This window comes from Eremothecium cymbalariae, chromosome 6 (genome assembly GCF_000235365.1).
Source record: "Eremothecium cymbalariae DBVPG#7215 chromosome 6, complete sequence".
Taxonomy (NCBI): domain Eukaryota; kingdom Fungi; phylum Ascomycota; class Saccharomycetes; order Saccharomycetales; family Saccharomycetaceae; genus Eremothecium; species Eremothecium cymbalariae.
This window is the reverse complement of record NC_016454.1, coordinates 702,911-720,889: the sequence shown is the minus strand read 5'-3', so window position 1 is coordinate 720,889 and position 17,979 is coordinate 702,911. Positions and strand designations below refer to the sequence as shown.

The following is a 17,979-nucleotide window of genomic DNA, read 5'->3' as shown; positions in this document are numbered from 1 at the left end:
TCGATATATGTGCGTGTATATATATGCACACACACACTACGGAGACCTACATACACACACACCTATAGAGTCAGTTACAGATTTTCAGGGTGTGAGTATTATTGGACCAGACATACTCGGTAGGTTTTTGTAGGTTATCATCATCATATCTTCTGGACCTCGAGTATCTCGAGATTACGTAAACAAAGGTGAAAGCAACCCTGGTCACGTTGTACGAAACTGACAAAGCTTTGTTTTGCCCAGTTTTCTGAACGCAAACACACACGAACCATCGGCAGTCGCTTATTTAGGGTTATTAATCGATCGTTGCCACTCTTGCATATACTCAATTTGTTTAGTGATTTGTTTACTATAAAGAGTGGAGGAGTCGGATTTGAGCAGAGGATTTTATAAATCGCGATTGGGAGGGCAGCAAGTTGTGCAGAAGGTATTGTTAGGTAATAGCGGTAGCAGACGTCTAGTAGGAATAGACAAGGGCTGTATATTGTTTTTTTGAGCGATGGGGTTATCGGAAGCTAGTAGTATTGATGATGTGCCACCGATGGTGTCGCTGGTGAACAATACTGGGCCTGATAGTCGTCGTGTGAAGAGTGCAAGTGTGATTCCGGGGGTATATTCGGAGACGCAGGTTTTAGGGGATGATGAGAGTGATGAATATGAGGGAGTTGGTGGTAAGCAGCAAGAGAATAATTTTCCCAACGGTCAGGAGGATGGGGATGTTCACAGTAGGGGTTTACGGAATGAGCCTACGACGGCGTGTGAGACGGATCATGAGGCGGAGTATAAGAATTTGGTTTTCCAGGGAGTACCCAACTCTACTATAACGTCTATGGCGCATGGGTTCAGTAGCCGGAGTAATAGTAACTATAATGTGAAGAGACACAGTCGTAGTAATAGTAATATTGGGAGTGATTTGAATGCCACTCCTAGTTGGTTGGCCAAAATGAATCCGCAGGATTCTCTTACTGGGTGGAAGAAGGAGTTTGGACAGGCGTTTAAGAAGATTTCCAAGCTAACGTCGCGGAAATATCCGTTAAAAAGTGGGCATTGTGGGGGGAAGAACAAATTTGGTGTTGAGGACAACGAGTCGGCCGATGAAGAGGATGAAGTTGCGGAAGAGGAGTTGATTATCCAAAACATGGCTTCTGATTTGATTGATATTCTAATTGCGGGCTGTCCTGCAGCATTGTTTGCTGGGAGTGGGTTCCTACGTGATGAGCACGGCGTGAGAAGGGCTTCGTTGTTGTTGGCGATGTTGAGTGTTCGTGTTTCGCCGATTACCAATAACGACACGATGTTGTCTCTTCAGAGGGTGAGTACAGACACTACTGTTACAAGTACTGGTAGTAACCATGAGGAGACCAAGGGTAACGATGAGTCGATGATGGCGATTGTGGATCAAGGTTACCACACCAAGTACAAGTTGGAACTAGAATATGGAGTGGGTGATAGTAGATTGAAGTGGGTAATATTACGCTCGTATAAAGATTTGGCTTCACTACATGGGAAGTTGCAATTAGTGTCCTTTCAACAGAATACTTTAAACAAATTGTACATTGATCATAATAGGTACCAGAGAATTCATTTGCCTCATTTTCCGAGGTTCGATGATTACATGAAAAAGGCAAAGAGACCTTCTACACCTACCGCACAGACCAATACTGTCACATCCCTTTCTACAGTTGCCACACCCAGATCTTCATTGAATTTTGAAGCTAAAAGGTTCCATATGAAACATATCCAAGACTTGATCGATGAAGCCGATGACGTTAAAAAACCGATGCACAAAAGAATAGAAAAGTACTTAAGATTGCTTAATCTAGCGCTCTGTTTGAGGCCACAGGCAAATAGGCTGTTCCAATTTTATGAACTTTCGCCAATAGGAAATTTATTAAGTTACGAAAACGGATTTCAAGGCAAACAAGGTTACTTAATCATCAGATCTTCAGCAAAAGCCCAAGGATGGCGTGTATCTCACTTCAGGTTTAACGATTGGAAAGCGATGATTGAGAGACACACCAACAAGTGGTTCCTCGTAAGACATTCTTATATCATATATGTTAGTGATATGTGCTCCACAACACCGTTGGACGTTTTTCTTGTTGATTCCAAGTTCAAAATCAGCTGTTCTGGAAGTTTCTTGGAAGACAATACATTAAATGAAGATGATCCTTTAGATGATAACCAAAAGAAAATATCAACTAAGTTATTGATTACTTTGGAAAATAGTGAGCGTAAATTGCAAATGATCGCCAAATCTGAATATTTATTAAAGTTGTGGGTTTCCTCGTTGGTCCAAATGCAAAAGAACACTATTTGGTCGAAACCCCAAAGATTCGGTAGTTTTGCACCTGTTAGAAAGAATTGTTTCTGTCATTACCTTGTTGATGGCCGCGATTATTTCTGGGCTTTAAGTGACGCACTAGCTATGGCTAAAGATGTAATATTTATACATGATTGGTGGTTATCACCAGAACTTTACATGCGGAGGCCAGTTCAAGATAACCAAGAATACAGAATCGATCGTATTTTGAAAGAGCGTGCAGAGATGGGTGTAAAGATATTCATCGTTATCTACCGTAACGTAGGCTCTACCGTGGGCACAGACTCTCTCTGGACCAAGCACTCAATGTTAAGCTTGCATCCAAACATCCATTTGATTAGATCGCCTAATCAATGGCTACAAAACACCTACTTCTGGGCTCACCATGAGAAACTAGTTGTGATTGACCATACTATTGCTTTTATGGGCGGAATTGACTTGTGCTATGGTAGATATGATACCCCTGAGCATGTTTTAAGAGATGATTCGCCTGAGTTGCAGAAGCAAAATTTCCCTGGCAAAGATTATTCAAATGCAAGAGTTTGTGATTTTTACGAGTTAGACAAGCCTTTTGAATCCATGTATGATCGCGAACTCGTTCCCAGAATGCCTTGGCATGATGTTCATATGATGACAATAGGTGAAGCAGCTCGTGATATGTCAAGACATTTTGTACAAAGATGGAATTATTTATTAAGGCAGAAGAGACCAAGCAGACCAACACCATTGTTGACTCCACCAAGTGACTTTACCCCAGAGGAATTAGAAGAGTCTGAATTTTTCCAGGAATTGAAACCTAGGTCTACTTGTGAGATTCAAATTTTGAGAAGTGCAGGAAATTGGTCACTTGGCTTAGAAGAGACTGAAAAATCCATCCAAACAGCCTACCTAAAGTTAATCGAAACTTCTAAGCACTATATTTATTTAGAAAACCAATTTTTTATTACTAGTTCAAACTGGGATGGTGTGGTGATTGAAAATAAGATAGGTGATGCTATAGTGGATCGTATTATTAAAGCAAACAGCGAAGGAAAGCCTTGGAAAGCTTTCGTTGTAATCCCCGTAATGCCAGGATTTAATTCCGAAGTCGACGAACCTGAAGGGTCTAGTATTCGTGTTATAATGCAATGCCAGTATCAATCAATTGCCAGAGGTGAAACTTCAATTTTCGCAAAATTGAAGAGATTGAACATTGATCCATCGCAATATATTCAGTTCTATTCCTTAAGAAAATGGTCAACTATAGGACAGTATGACAAATTAGTGACCGAACAACTATATGTTCACGCAAAAGTAATGATCGTAGATGACCGTAGTTGTATCATTGGAAGTGCAAATGTTAATGAAAGATCTATGCTTGGTAACAGAGATAGTGAGGTTGCAGCCATTATTAGAGACACTGATTTAGTGAAAACCAAAATGAATGGTGAGGACTACCTGGCGGGCAGATTTGCATGGGAATTACGGCAGAGGTTGATGAGAGAACATCTTGGTTGTGATGTTGACCTGGTCGAAATTATTGAACGGAAGTTTGGTAGACTAGAAGATATTGCGGCCAAGAATGTGAATAATTTGCACTTAATCCCTGACGACCAACTCTCCGAAGCTAGCCATGAACTGAAGGTTCAAAGTGCTATGTTGGAAATTGGATTCCGTGAAGTCATGAATGAAGACTGTAGTGACCTATGGCTACAAAAGTATGGTGCTAAAGATTTGAAAAACTTTGGTATAGAAGTAGACCATAATGTATTTGTCGGATTGGATGAAAATGTTCCTGAACCTCTGGCGCCAAATAAAGCAACCCATAAGAAAACTCCATTGCCTTCAAAGAAGAGTAAAAATAACGGTAAGAAAAGTTATAGCTCTAACGCCAAGTATTATTCTTTCAATAACAGGGCTGGAGAAGCTAATGTTGGCATTAGGGACAAGAAACCTATTAGTACAGATTCTAGACTAGTTGGAAATCACACTCACACAAAGGACGTGGAAGGTCTTGGACCAGATGGCTGGAAGAAGACTGAAAAAAAACACAAGGAAAACGTCACTCAACAACTAAGAGACTGGACAGCAGAAGTTATGAACATTCGTACCGTTGATTGTAATCGGGAAACTAAGGAAAATACCCCTACTACATTCCTGCCGGACAAGGAAGATGTAATACAGTACTTACAAGATGAAAGCATCCCAGACATAAACAAATGGAATATGTTGAAACGTATTTGTTATCTGCAATATTTATCTTTCAAAAAAGACGCTAAATTGACAGAATACAATAAAACACAAAAGGACACTGCTGAAACTATTAGCCGAGCCCTAGACTTCCTCGGTGAGGAAGTGATGGATGATGAAGCAATAGATGCTATGCTCTCCCAAATGGTTCCATCAGTTGCAGAAAACAGTAAACGGCAACCGTTCGCAAACTTCAACTTTATGGACCCATATGCCTTTGAAGACCCCTTGGTCGATTCTTTCTATGAAGATATGTGGTTTGCAGTTGCTTTAAGAAACAGTCTAATTTACAGAATGGTTTTCCATTGTCAGCCAGACAATTCCGTTCAGACTTGGCGAGACTATAAGGATTTCCAGAAGCTATCCCAAAGTTTTGACGATTTGCAGAAAAAAATGATAGATATGGAATATGGAGAGAAGGTCACAATTGTTGATGATTCTAGCGATGCTGATGAGTCTAACATCTCTCTCGAAAAAGGTACAAAACTCAAAGCAGTGCCTACAAATGTGGCTGATACTTTATCCACAGAGGTCGATCAGCCTTTAAGCCAGCAGGCTTTAAAGATTACGACCGGCGCCAAGAGTACAAATCCTTCTAAAATGAAATTATCCAGTAGTCTGTTGTACGGCATCAATCAAAAAATATTTGATAGGCATACTGCCAGACGCTTACTTGAGAGAATTAATGGGCACTTGGTTATATTCCCAACAGACTGGCTCTCCAAGGAAGTGGAATCTAAAAATTGGTTCTATAATGCTGACAGGTTACCGCCTATTGACATCTACGATTGATTTACTACTCTGTTATGCTTCACACGATATACAGATTACAAAATGCTTTCGGACCCGAGTATCTGTCACTTAGTCATATTATTGTTCAGAATGTTTCACTGCGTTACGTAAGGAAGACTAACACGAATACACAGTTTCTAGAAACCGCACTACACCGAAAATTTCCTATAAATGCTTCTCTCTGTGCTTAGAATTTCATACTGCACCGCCTACAAGGCATATCTGCCATCCTTGAAGGAAATAATACCCTTAAGACTCTTCCTTTCCTTTTTACAAGGTCTCCGAGGACCTGCTGTACCCACGCTACGGAAATAAAATCTGCATGACCGGCCATGCAAAATTCAAGACACAAAATAGATATACTATTTCCTTCGAAGAAAGCTCATTGACTCAAAAGATGCAATTGCATCCTATATTCCCTGTACAAAATAATGAATCATCCTTCATCTAACTTGTATCTGCCTCTTTCCTTATACAGAGCCTCTTCCCTCCAGCTGGTCTAAAAATAAGTATCTAGTTCTTAACACTTCGGGTGTTGTATATTGCCCTTGTTTAAAAACACCTGTGTTTATTTTACATGTAGAGTACAAGTTTCTATGTATCTTCAAACCTTTGAGTTGATTTGCCTTGTCGAACTTCTCGAACTTCCGATAATGGCAACAATTTTCCTTCCGAGACGCATTACATATACATAGTGCCTACGCAAGCCTAAGCGCAAACAAAACGTAATATATATATATATATATTTACTCCCTATTTGTAAATGTGATTCGATTGGTTAGCTATTAGGCTTTTTAATACAAAAAACCTCCATCAAGTATATATTGTCCCTCGTAGTTTCTTTTAATGGTAATAGTTTCCTGGCCGAGGAGTTAACTAGGTACAGCAAGCTAAAGAGGTCAACAAGTGATGCGACCCAGACATTCGTTATTAAACATATCTACTCAAAAATCATTATACACTGTGTTTGAAAGTCAAGAAGAGGATTTGGTAGAGGATAGTAGTAGGCATGGGAATCCTGTATCGGGATTGGGAGTACCTAGGAGGATTCTAACGTCGACAAAAGGCAGTGCCTTCGCAATAAGCATGCTCTACAGTAATATTATGACTAAAAAGGAGCCTAATATGTTGGTGGCTGATAAAGACGGGCGGGTCATTGACAGTACTAATGGTTCGAAAGGTTCGGAAAAAGAAATCGTAAAGGGTAAGAGAGGATCTATAAACGTGATTCTCAATAACAGGGACAAATTACCGGTTTCAGCTAATCCAATAACGCATGCTGACCATATCCGGACTCATTCTATAAGGCCGAGAGGTACTGTGATTGCCAGCAGATCTTCGGGAGCTGTGTTGATGGTAGGTGGTATTGGGGACAACAAGATCCCAAGATTATGGGGGCCAAAAAGAGAGCGCAGCAGAGAGCTCAAGGCGGACATGCATTCTATTAAGGGAGCGCGGAGGAACTATGAGGAGGCGGAGAAGGGGGATGATGATGGTGGTGATGATGATGATGTGTATAGTTCCAGGTCGAGTAGCCTCACGAGGAGCGATGAATCGGAGGTAACGGACAAGGGGGAGTCGGTGCAGTTATACATAGACCTTGCGGTGACGACAGATGCTAATAGGGAGAAGCGCAAGTTTGAACGTTTTGATGCAGCATACGAACCAGATGACAACGCAGATATTACTATTAGAGACAGCAGTCCTTATTCATGCGATTTTGCCTTGGATGACGTCAAAGTAAAGCGAGAACATGACACAGAGACCTCAATTCCAGCAGTATTAAAAGTAAGCTCGAAAGATTCAACAAGCCAGGAAAATGATCAATCTAGCGATGGTGCTGATTCCAATATTAGTTCGAGGCTCCAACAAAAGATGAACATATTGAAGTCTAAGTTTCAGCCTTTCACCCAATCAGAAAGAGAATACTCAACCTCAGTATCCACCATCAACGATCTTGTAATGGACGTGAGTAAAGTGGGTTCTTCGACGACTATGTATGCTAGCAGTGCTGCTACTACTAATAACGGCGACAGCCCTTCAAAGTGGTATTCAAGCCCGAAAAAGAGTCGTCACGAGTTCTATATTGAGTTTGAGAAAATTCACCTTCAACAGCACTTGCATAATTTGGCTGCATCCTCAGATTCTAAATTTTGGTTTAATCACGATTTATCAGATAGGCAATTGCTCGAGCAAATGAACAAGGAGTTGTATTCGCTCCAACGGTTCACTCCAAAGGGTCATAAAGTTATAGTTAAACAATTAAAAAGGTTTTTGGCGACTGAAGAGGGTAGTCGTGCAATCAAATTTGAAAGCCAGAAACCAGATTTAGCTATAGGTCCACAACTTAACGGCAAAGGCTCTGAAGTTGTTCAAAAAACAGAGGAGGCGGATAAATCATTTGAAGAACTGCTAATTGCTACAAAGAACTATACGACAAGCGTTTCCGATTTTGATATTTTTGAAGAAGTAAAAGATAAGCAGCTTAGGGGCTGGATGAAGGCAGCTCAATCAACGGTACAAAATTTATGGCAAGAGTCCGAGTCACTCGAGTTTGGCAGATACAATGAGAAGCCTCCTAGTGGTTCCAGTATCTCATCTTAAAACAAAAGAATTTAGGTAACAACATGGGGAAGTGCGGAGCGGATGAGGAGGAGCAGGAGCAGGAGTTTGACTTTAGTGGTTTATATACACTTGTAATAATAATATTTAATATTGATATAAAATTTCCCTTTTATATAGATGTCTAAACCATTTAATATATAATTGTATATTTTTAATAAGTTCGGTGTCATTAGATATATTTATAAAAATTCAAAGAGTTAGACAAATCTATACCGAACAGACTGACGACATAGACGATCGCCGATAGTAACGAGGGAAGCAAAATGAAATTGACGTTCTTCAGAAAGGTCATCTGACTATAGCCATAAAACGTCAACACAAAGTAGTAGCCAATCGCTACGCAATATAGCGTATTTCCAATGAAGAGACTGATCCATCTATGCAAATTGATTAATGGCAACAGTAAAAACTGTAAGAAATAAAGTAAAACCCAAATAATTAAAAATGCATCACAATGAACATCAAAACAGTATGCCCATTCAACTTTTGAATCTTGAGATGAACGGAATTTCAGATTGGGCCTGTTTAAAATAATCCAAAATAATGTCGCCATAACGAAACCAAATAAAAAGAAGTCTATGAAGATCATATTAATCATGATTTTAAGAAATTCCGTAAATGAATGGCCGTACTCGAGCGACCAAAATGTAGAACTTAGACTCAATAAGAATATTTGTAAGATAAAGAAAGACGGATCATCACGTGATAAACGATGCTTTATTTGACGTCGATAGTAAGAGGCCCTGAAAGCTTTCCTTGGCTTGACTATAAGATTCACCATATCCCACATTGCTGATTCAAAGTCTAAATTTCTAGGTGATTTGAACAGCCTCCTGATAACCATAGGTACTCGGGGGGTTGGATGTGAATTTTCCAGATCTTGAATTGAACGAGGTAACGACGACATTTTGTTCCTCCTAATTTCACGCTCAAAACTTCAGCAACTATTTAATTGTAGTTTCGATGAATATAGAATGGTTTATGCTGTTCTTTTGAACGTATCTGGCTGTTACACTTGTAAAGGTGTTTGGTTTACCTTAAAGAAACGAAAATCAACTTTGAAAAAAAAAAACTGCACAATAGTGTGCTTGCTCATCGAAACAACTCCACCAATCCAGTTTGATTGACAAGGTTGATGAAAGGTGAAGCATATGAATTAAAGTTCACAAGGAGCATTATATATATATGAAAGACTACTATATATATTTATCAGTTCAAATATCTATCAAATGGTTCGCCTAAAACGTTTTCAACAACCTTAACGAGGCCTACCCTGACTTCCCGTTCAACTTCTTCGTTATCATCTTCTAATAGTTCTGCGATAATTGGAACCAGCTGTGGTAGTAAGACTAGCCACCCTTCACCAACCTTTGAGTAGATTAGCTTAGTAGATTTGACAGTCCAGAGTTTTTCTTTACTTTGACAGGATGACTTCATGTGACTAATCAACAGCCTGTGCATGATCTTATTATGTTCATCTACACCCGAGTTATTGGATGCCAAAGCGCCAATTGCTTTTACCAAGTACTTCCCGATAACATCTTCTATGTTGCTTAGTTGGCTTGTCAAAGTTTCAGAAATCAATTCAAACCTTGAGGAGGTTTTCCAGTATTCATCGCGGTCGTATTTGAAGGACGACGTCAATGAGATCAGAACTAGACGACGTAGGCTGACATCGGAAATCTTACCTGTAGTGAAATTTTGTAAAAGTATGGCAGTTGGCTCCAAAAGGTAGGTAAAGTACGAGGTGACAATGGATTTGAGGTTTTCCTGCAACTTATTGTAGAATTTAAAAAACGCAATTAGCCTTTCGTTTTTACTAACCTGAGAATTGGCAACATTTTCTCCATCGAAGGCCCATCTTACAGTTAAAGCAAACAATGGTCTGAAAATCTTATCATTTAGCTTTAGAACGTAGCTGTTTGCAATCTGATGTACAGAGGCCTCGATACGGCTGATGGTATTATTATCAAACGTACTTATTGATCTGTATTCAAACAGCGATAGCAGTAACTTGAAAAATATAGGTGATTGAGAGGTGGCAGACTTCTTGTCTATCGCCTCTACGGTTGCCTCTAAAGAGCTTAAAAACAAAGAGACAGCCACTGAATCATTGGTCTGACTTGCTTCAGTAGACCACAACTTGTACAAATTTTTTAATACTTCCTTCAGATCAATGTGTTCAACAATCAAGGTTGTGACGTATAGTCTAATAGATTCTTGTACGCCGTCAGCGAATAATACAACCCGTAAAACATCAGCAAGGTTAGATTGTAGGAAACTAGGAATACGCTTCAACATAGAGGCAAACAACAATATTACAGACAACTGTAATTGTTCCCGTAACTCATCATTAGAATCTTTTACAGATTCAAAAATTTCAAGTGCTTGAGGAACAATCTTGGGGTAGAAAGCAATAGATTTAACCCCCAGCACATAAATGGTACTTGTCAAGACTGCGAGACCAGAAATAATGACTTCAATTTTCTTAGATATCAACAGTTGCGAGCCCACCTTTAATGACTCCACGAGCAACTTGGAATCTATTTTCTCTCCAAATTTAGTGATCAATGATGATAATGTGTTTAATGAAACTTGTACAATATTGGTCGCTTCTTCAGGATTGCTAACAATACCGAAGAGCTGATTAATTACACGTTCAGCAATAACACTTGAGGAAACTGGTTCCAGCTTAAATTTACTATTGGTTACCATGATAATGTGATGTCTAACGGCTCCATCATTGGTAGATTGAATTAATGTCAATACAGATTCAACAAACGGATTGATTGGTAACAAATCTAGGATGTGCCCTAACAATTTGAATAATATTTCTTTTACTTCTTCAACAGCATCATCCACTTCAGGTTCAGAATTAGAGTCTTCAATATCAGATGTTGTGTTGGCAGAGGAATTGGCCGAAATATTAAAAAGTTTCTCAGCGTTATTAATAAAGCCAAGAGTAAGTTTCAAAACATCGCCAAACCTTACTTTGATAGAACCGTTGAATTCTTCATTCCGTTCAACATCCAAAAATGAGCTTAATATTCTTAACTTCAAGTTTCCTGCAGTGCTGTGATATTCAGTACCATCTTCTGTGATTATCTTGTCTATGAAGTCAAATGCATTCTTCTCAAATGCATGTAATTCTACTTCAGAGTAGTTCAAGATACCATTTGAGAACAATGTCCTACGTGATAAAATTTCAGCATTATCCTTATGATGAGTTCCCAGTAAATCTACTAATTCTAAAAAGCCTGCAATACCATGTAACTGCTCTAGGACATCAAACTTAGATAATAAAGCCTTGCAAAATTCCAAAATACTTTTAGCATCAGCAATATTAAACCGACTAATATTGTTCGAATATTGCTGTGCCATCAATAACAAAAATGAGTGAACGGCCGAAGAAGATCCTAAAGTTTTTATCAAGGTAGTAAATAATCTTACTCTTCTATGTTTTGGGACATGTGAGAATGCTGTAGAAAAACTCATCAACAGAAATTCGATCTCATCAGAAAGTTCTGAGGATCCTGAGGTTAACAAAGCAGGTACCACAGATTTGATAGTCTTCTCAACAACCATGGTGGAAAACTCATCATCTTGACGGATAGACTGTGCACCCATAAAGGTAAATATTGGCATGATGGAATGTAAGACAACTTCTGGATTTAATACAGCTAACGAACCAGCTACCAAAAGCAATTTATTTTGCAATTGGGGCGATGGAGATGCCCGCAATACAGCAACCAAAATATCTGCTCTGACTGATTTTAACATGGTTGTGCGAGATCCATTCGAGTTAAGAGATTCGATAACATTCAACATACATGAAGCCAACGTTTCCTGTGCATAGAGAACAGGCAATCCTCCATCCTGATCCAAAGTCTCCAAATCAGACAAAATGTTTAAAAGAGTGGATAATAAAATTTCCGAGCCGCCAACCTTCATTTTATCGAGAGCCTCCAAAATAATTGTCAACTTCCGCAAGTGTATCTCAGCAATATGGGAGATTTGTTCCTTTTGAAGAGCAACTTTATTTGCAGCTGATGACCTTCTTCTTCGTTTACTTGGTTCATGTGTGCCATCATGATTAATAGTGTTTTGATTTAGAATAGAAACAAATATATCAGAAGTTAGGGGAAGTTCCTGCAGAGTCTCTATAGAATCATAAAATAGCTCCGACTCAGCAGTAGTTTCAATAATATTCTGTACCAAATGCAATTGAATTCCCTGTTTCAATGTGGGGTATATGTTAATTATTCTCTTAGCCATTAAAGATGCCAATTGTTCATATGGTGACTTTAATGAATCAATAACAAAGTCTATGACAGACTGATTTTTTTCTTTCATGGCTACCATCGAAACTAAAGCGGATTCAAAGTCCTTGAAGTTAGTCTTATTCAAAGAACACATCTTTTCCCACTGAGATCTTTCTTGAATATATTTAGGTAAAAACTTTTCAAAAATTTGAGAATAAGTGGAAGAATAAGACTCATGTGTCCCTATATAACGCATCAATATCAATTTGGGTAAAGGCAGCGGAATGAATAACGCTTGATTTGCCCAAAACAGTAAATATATCTTTTCATTCTTCTTTGGAATCAACAATGAAGATATATCATAGTTTTCAACCATATAGCCCTCCAAAAATCTGTTCAACCACCATTCACTATCTTTTGGGTTCAGAATTGGAACACTTAGACCCTCTCCATATATCTTTTCGGATAAAAAGTAACGTTTGGTGAACGGTCTCTTTGATATCTGATGCAGAATTTTCTTGGTTGCTATTCTTACATTTTTTGAAACGTCTGTCAAGGCGACTATTAAAATTGGAATTAAGGTGAAGAGATTGGAATCGTTGCCAATCGAATTAATCAGTTTGGACAAATTTGACAAACTAACTAATCGCAACGCAATTGGAGCAGACGGAGAAGCGATAACTCTTAGTAAAAAGGTGATCCTACTTTCCAATGTAGTGAAAAAGGAAGATAGAAACAATCCTGGTTGATACTTTTTCCCAACAGCTTCAACAAATAGGGAAACTAACTTGGAAAATTTTTGATCGTCTTGAACAAACATTGACACACTCTTAGTGCATAAATGTTCAGAATTCTTGTTTAAGAACTCTTTAAAAGGCTGCACTACGTTATTGACACCCAAAACATTAGCAGCCTCCAACTCCTTTATCATCTCATCGGGCTTCTTTTGTTCTGTCTTCTCAACGGAGAATATGGATGTGGTGAGCCTGATTTCAAACAGTTCGCTAGTCAAGTTCAAAGATTTTAAACACCGTAAAACCATATCCTCGTCAATGGAAACAAAATATTCAAATAATTCAACTAGTTGGGACATTTCTTGCAAGAGTTCAGAAAGATGGATCAGATCTGTAATTATTAACCGCATCTCAAACTTTTCCAAATCGATCTTCTTCAGGATAGAAATAATTAGATTCAATTTTTCATGGTCATATCTCGCAATAGATCTTACATATGCAGTTGCAAATTTATCTGCCTGTGTATCATGCTTAGATAGGGAATCAACAAAAACGTTTAAAGAAAATTTTGCATCAAACAACTTGAATAAATTTGAAGGTAAATGATCGACGCTGTTTTGACCCTTCGAAGTTTGGAACAATTTGAAAATCGCAGTCAACGCACACCTCTTGGTAGATGCGTTCTCCGATAGATTAGTTAATATAGTTTCCAAAGCTGCAAGAATAATCTCCTTCTTTAGTGGCAACGCTGTCGCCAAGACAACCATTACAGTGTAAGCAGCAGTCTGACAGTCATCAGATTCAGAAGCCATTAGTTTTGCAGAAATTTCCAAAAGAATAGGAACTAATTCATTCAATCTCTCCTCGTTGTCAGAATTGAATGCAATCAAGTTGATAAAGGAGCAGGATGTAAACAAAAGCTGGTTTGTATATGTGACTTTCTGTTTGACAGTTTTAGAAAGGTGGTTAGTGTATAACCGTAGGAATTCAAAGTCATTGAAAAGCCTAATTATTGTTAAGTTAGAAGGCACCTTCTCTGTTTTGATAAAGTTGGAAAACGCATTGAACAAAGGAGGCAGCTTGACAATGTTTAAGATCCTCTTAAAAACAGGACTTTGATAGTAGTTAAGGGTGGAAAATAATAACATCTCTGCATTATGGATATGTATCTGGAAACGACGAACTAACCACTCCGTTGCATGCAGCGTTGGTGTCAAGTGCCACCTAGAAGAAGCTAGCATCAAGTAGGCGTTTACAGCATTATCCAACTTTTGTATCTGGTCCTTAGTCTGCACGTTTCTGTCAATGGATACTGAGGATGCATTGAATAGCGACTTACAGAACACTTTAAATCGAGGCTCGATATGAATCAATTCCTCCAACGCAGCAGATGCATTTTCAAATATTGTATCGTAGTCTTGGGTAGCCGCTGTTTTAGGATTGTATAGCAAAGATGTGGAATGTAACTTTTGTCTTCTCTTCCTATCCAACGCAACTGTAGAGTTGCTTGCAGCAACCTGCGCTAGCTGATCTCTTAAAGAAGACATTATGCAGCGCCACTCCTTTAGGTAAACCCTTATTTAAACGTGAAGGAAAGAAAATCGCGAAAGGATAGTCACACAGTTATGTATAGGCTATATAAGTGAACTTAATTTTGAACAATACTATGTTCATCTTTTCATCACCTCATCGCATCGAAATGTCAAAATTTTTTCATCATTAAAAAAAGCAACTTTGTAGATCATTTAACACGGAAGTGATGCGGGCTCATTGAAGAATGTCTTATGTCTTATATCTTATACTATATCCTAATAATGGATGCAGTGTATATATGTATCTTTATAAATAGGAGAGACACACAGTGTTTATGCCAGGTACACATGCGTATTCCCACTCCTCTCCCTAGAGTCTCAATTCTTGTTTTTTTTACAAGGTGAACAGACCTGTCCTCTTCTTGCCGAATGGGTAGACGAAGAGTGTAGACGCAAACAGGCCGACAGAAATGCCAATGCATACCTGGATCATTGCAATACCAAACGAAATTGAAGTTCCACTATTAACATTGTCAATTCCATTATAAGTCTTGTTCGAAACAATATTATTGGCGTTTTCCACGCTGGACAACAATGTGCTCTTTGACGCAATGCCGGATGGCACTAACACCAGAATCCCGGGCAACATGGCCGTCATCGCGAGCCCCTTCCATATCCTCGAGTACAAATTGCCCATAATCCCAATCACGAAAGCCCCCAGTGAGGCGGTGAATTCGGTTGATCCAGAGAAGTGCTTCCCAGACCAATAGGTTACCATGTACCCCACGTACGAAATGAAAACCATCACAGGAAGCTGCGTCCATCGCGCTTGGTTAATCAAAGACAACCCCATTGAAAACAGAGGAACAAAGATGAACCGAAACCATGGCGACACGTTCCGTTCGCAGGTCGTCTCGTTAGTCGCCCCCTCATATAGCCAACCAAACAATGCCGCACCAAGCGTGATCCCATACCCAATAAACAACGAATATATAACCGCATAGAACATCCTAACCGACCCCGCCACTAGATTCCGACTCTGTAGCTCCAACGACCCACATAGAATCATATATCCAGGGAAAATCAAAGCTAACGACCCCTGCACAGTAGCCCCAAAACAAATGTTCGAGTTGGGAATCGACGCCAGCGCCCGCGCACAGAAGCTCACCACAATCGACGCCGTGATCTCAAACACATTCGAATACACATTAGAACGCTGCGCAACAATATACTTCAACAAACCAACACAACATCCAATACCTAAAGAAACCAGCATGTTCACCCAATCCCCGCCGAACGCAAAGGGCGTCACCAAACTCGAACAAAACCCATACAGAAAAACACACGCCCACTCCGGATACAACTTCTTCGCCACCAAAATACCATCAATCGTCCTGCTAGCATCCTCAACGCTAATAACATCATGTACCACCTGCTTGTATATCGAATGCACCTGGTGCAGCCTCCACAAATCCAGTCCTTGTGTACATCTCACCAATTGAACATCCGAAGTCCGAGTAGTACAATCCCCAAACGACACCAACATGCAGCCCGGCAGATAAAGGAACTGCCCGTCAATCTCTAAAACCCGAGACGTCATCACCATGTATTCTTCCAGCCGATGCGTCGGCGCCCCGAATTGCATTAGCGCCTGACACAGCCGCACGATGAACCTATGCCGCTGTAGCAAGTCCGCGATATGGACCGTGATCCGTGCCTCCGACGCCCCAGCCGCCCATTTTCGTTTAAGTTTCGCTGCGCTAGCAAGCCGCATTGCCTTTGGCCGCTTCTGCTTGGGCCCATCCGCCCGTATTCCCGGAGTTCCCGCAGCTTCTCTGTCTGGGTTCCTGCCTTCCGCCACTCCACCCCTAGGCGATACCGTTGCCGCCGTGTCTCCGCTGCTGCGATACAGACGCAAAAGGGACCCAAGCACCCCGCTGCGCACATGCTGCGGGGGCGCCACGTACATGAAGTCGGATGACCGCCTGATATTGTCGTCTGACCGCTCGTTGAACTCATCATCGTACCGCTCCATTAAGGGCGGCACGCACGTTGCCTCGCTGCCCGTGCCTGTCGAAGAACCGTTGGTGCTGCTGTCGCCGGCAGCACCCTCCTCAGACTGGTGGTGCGCTTGTACGATTTGCTGGGCGGCTACCTCCATATCTGCGATAGCGCTGGAAACAGCCGCCTCGCCGTTCTCCAGGTCCGTTGTTTTCTGTGAGGTGTCTACGATGGCAGGCACGAGACCGCCGCCTGTCAGGTTGATGAACCGCTCCAGCAGTCCAACTTCGTCGGACTGCTGGCTGGCGGCGTCTTCGAGCCAGTGCGGGTGGGACTGGTGTCTGCTGACGGTTGTGTGGCGGCGTAGCAGGCGTTTGAGCTGGCCGATCTTGCCCTCTTCTTGTTTTTCCTGCTCCCCGCCGGCCTCTTCCTGCGCCGCAGCTGCCGAGGCAGCGGCGGCGGAGCCGGCCGCACTGGAGCCGGCGTGTGGTCGGTTCGGTGTCTTTTCAACATCGACGCTGCCGTCTGCGACATTGGCACCACCGTGGCCAAGCCGCTGCTGTTGCTGCGGCAGTGTGTTGTCAATCGACAGCTCCAGGGAGATCGCCTGCTTCTCCTCGTCTGCGGAATACGCAGACAGCACCGAAAACAAAGAGCCAGAGGCGATCTGGGCTGGCGAGCCCGGTGTCGATTTAGCCGCCATGTATTGTGTTTGTTCGGTTTGTTCCCTTCCCGATCCGTCCTGTTGGCCCTCGCAGGTGGCCGACGAGGACGAGGACGAAGACGAGGACGAAGGAACGGACTCGGGTTGTTTCCCCCCAGATGAGTTGGACATTATTATTAGAATAGGGGTTGTTTAATCTTTTGTTCTTCTGTTGCTATTGTTTTACTGAGTTTGCTGCTTTTCTTGCCCTCGGTATCTTTTTTTCTCTGTAAGATTAGTACCACATGCAAGGAGTTCTATGTCTATATGGAGCTTGGCAAAGGCTATACTTAGGGCGTTCGTTAGGGTTTCGAAGGGTATACCGTAGCGAGCACGATGGGTTTTATAGCGCTTTGAAAGTCGCAACGCAACGATGGGGAGGGAAAAGCATGGCCTAATATAAGGAAGGGCGATGTTGGCTGGTGGGAGTTATGTCATAGAGTGTTGTTGGGCGGAGGACAACGGCCGAGAAGAAAAAAGACAGGCAGGCTAGACCTTTTCGTTTTAGGCAGGGCTCTTGGAATGTAGATTTATCTCTCTATTTGGCCACCCCCTCGTCGTAGTTCTCCTGGGAGGCCTTCTCAGTTTCAGTCCGCGTGACCAGGTTTTAGAAAGGTCGCACGGCCGTTTTTTTCGCTGAGTGTGTAACGCTAGCGGCTAGAGAAAGCGAGATATGCAAGTGGGTCCCAGTAGGTAGGGAGCACAGAGAATGTAGCAGCCGTACGGTGGTGGTGAGAAGCTCACGCGTGTGGGAGAAAGAGCTGGAGAGCACAGGGAG

General features: G+C 41.2%; 5 protein-coding genes across 5 annotated transcripts; 2 read left to right on the top strand and 3 right to left on the bottom strand.

The window, feature by feature from the left end:
- Positions 1 to 499: 499 nt before the first annotated feature.
- Positions 500 to 5,344, top strand: SPO14 (phospholipase D; the record flags this gene model as incomplete). The annotated part of the gene is made up of 1 exon (XM_003647509.1): positions 500 to 5,344. The coding sequence occupies one exon, from the start codon at positions 500 to 502 to the stop codon at positions 5,342 to 5,344; it is 4,845 nt and encodes a 1,614-aa protein (XP_003647557.1).
- Positions 5,345 to 6,253: 909 nt separating this feature from the next.
- Ecym_6363 (uncharacterized protein) lies at positions 6,254 to 7,948 on the top strand (the record flags this gene model as incomplete). Its single annotated transcript, XM_003647508.1, has 1 exon — positions 6,254 to 7,948. One exon carries the CDS (start codon positions 6,254 to 6,256, stop codon positions 7,946 to 7,948), a length of 1,695 nt encoding a protein of 564 aa, XP_003647556.1.
- A 190-nt stretch (positions 7,949 to 8,138) lies between these two features.
- Positions 8,139 to 8,876, bottom strand: GMH1 (Gmh1p; the record flags this gene model as incomplete). The annotated part of the gene is made up of 1 exon (XM_003647507.1): positions 8,139 to 8,876. One exon carries the CDS (start codon positions 8,874 to 8,876, stop codon positions 8,139 to 8,141), a length of 738 nt encoding a protein of 245 aa, XP_003647555.1.
- A 302-nt stretch (positions 8,877 to 9,178) lies between these two features.
- Positions 9,179 to 14,512, bottom strand: UTP10 (snoRNA-binding rRNA-processing protein UTP10; the record flags this gene model as incomplete). Its single annotated transcript, XM_003647506.1, has 1 exon — positions 9,179 to 14,512. The coding sequence occupies one exon, from the start codon at positions 14,510 to 14,512 to the stop codon at positions 9,179 to 9,181; it is 5,334 nt and encodes a 1,777-aa protein (XP_003647554.1).
- Positions 14,513 to 14,891: 379 nt separating this feature from the next.
- On the bottom strand, positions 14,892 to 17,333 carry PRM10 (pheromone-regulated protein PRM10; the record flags this gene model as incomplete). Its single annotated transcript, XM_003647505.1, has 1 exon — positions 14,892 to 17,333. The coding sequence occupies one exon, from the start codon at positions 17,331 to 17,333 to the stop codon at positions 14,892 to 14,894; it is 2,442 nt and encodes an 813-aa protein (XP_003647553.1).
- Between the last annotated feature and the right edge of the window lie 646 nt (positions 17,334 to 17,979).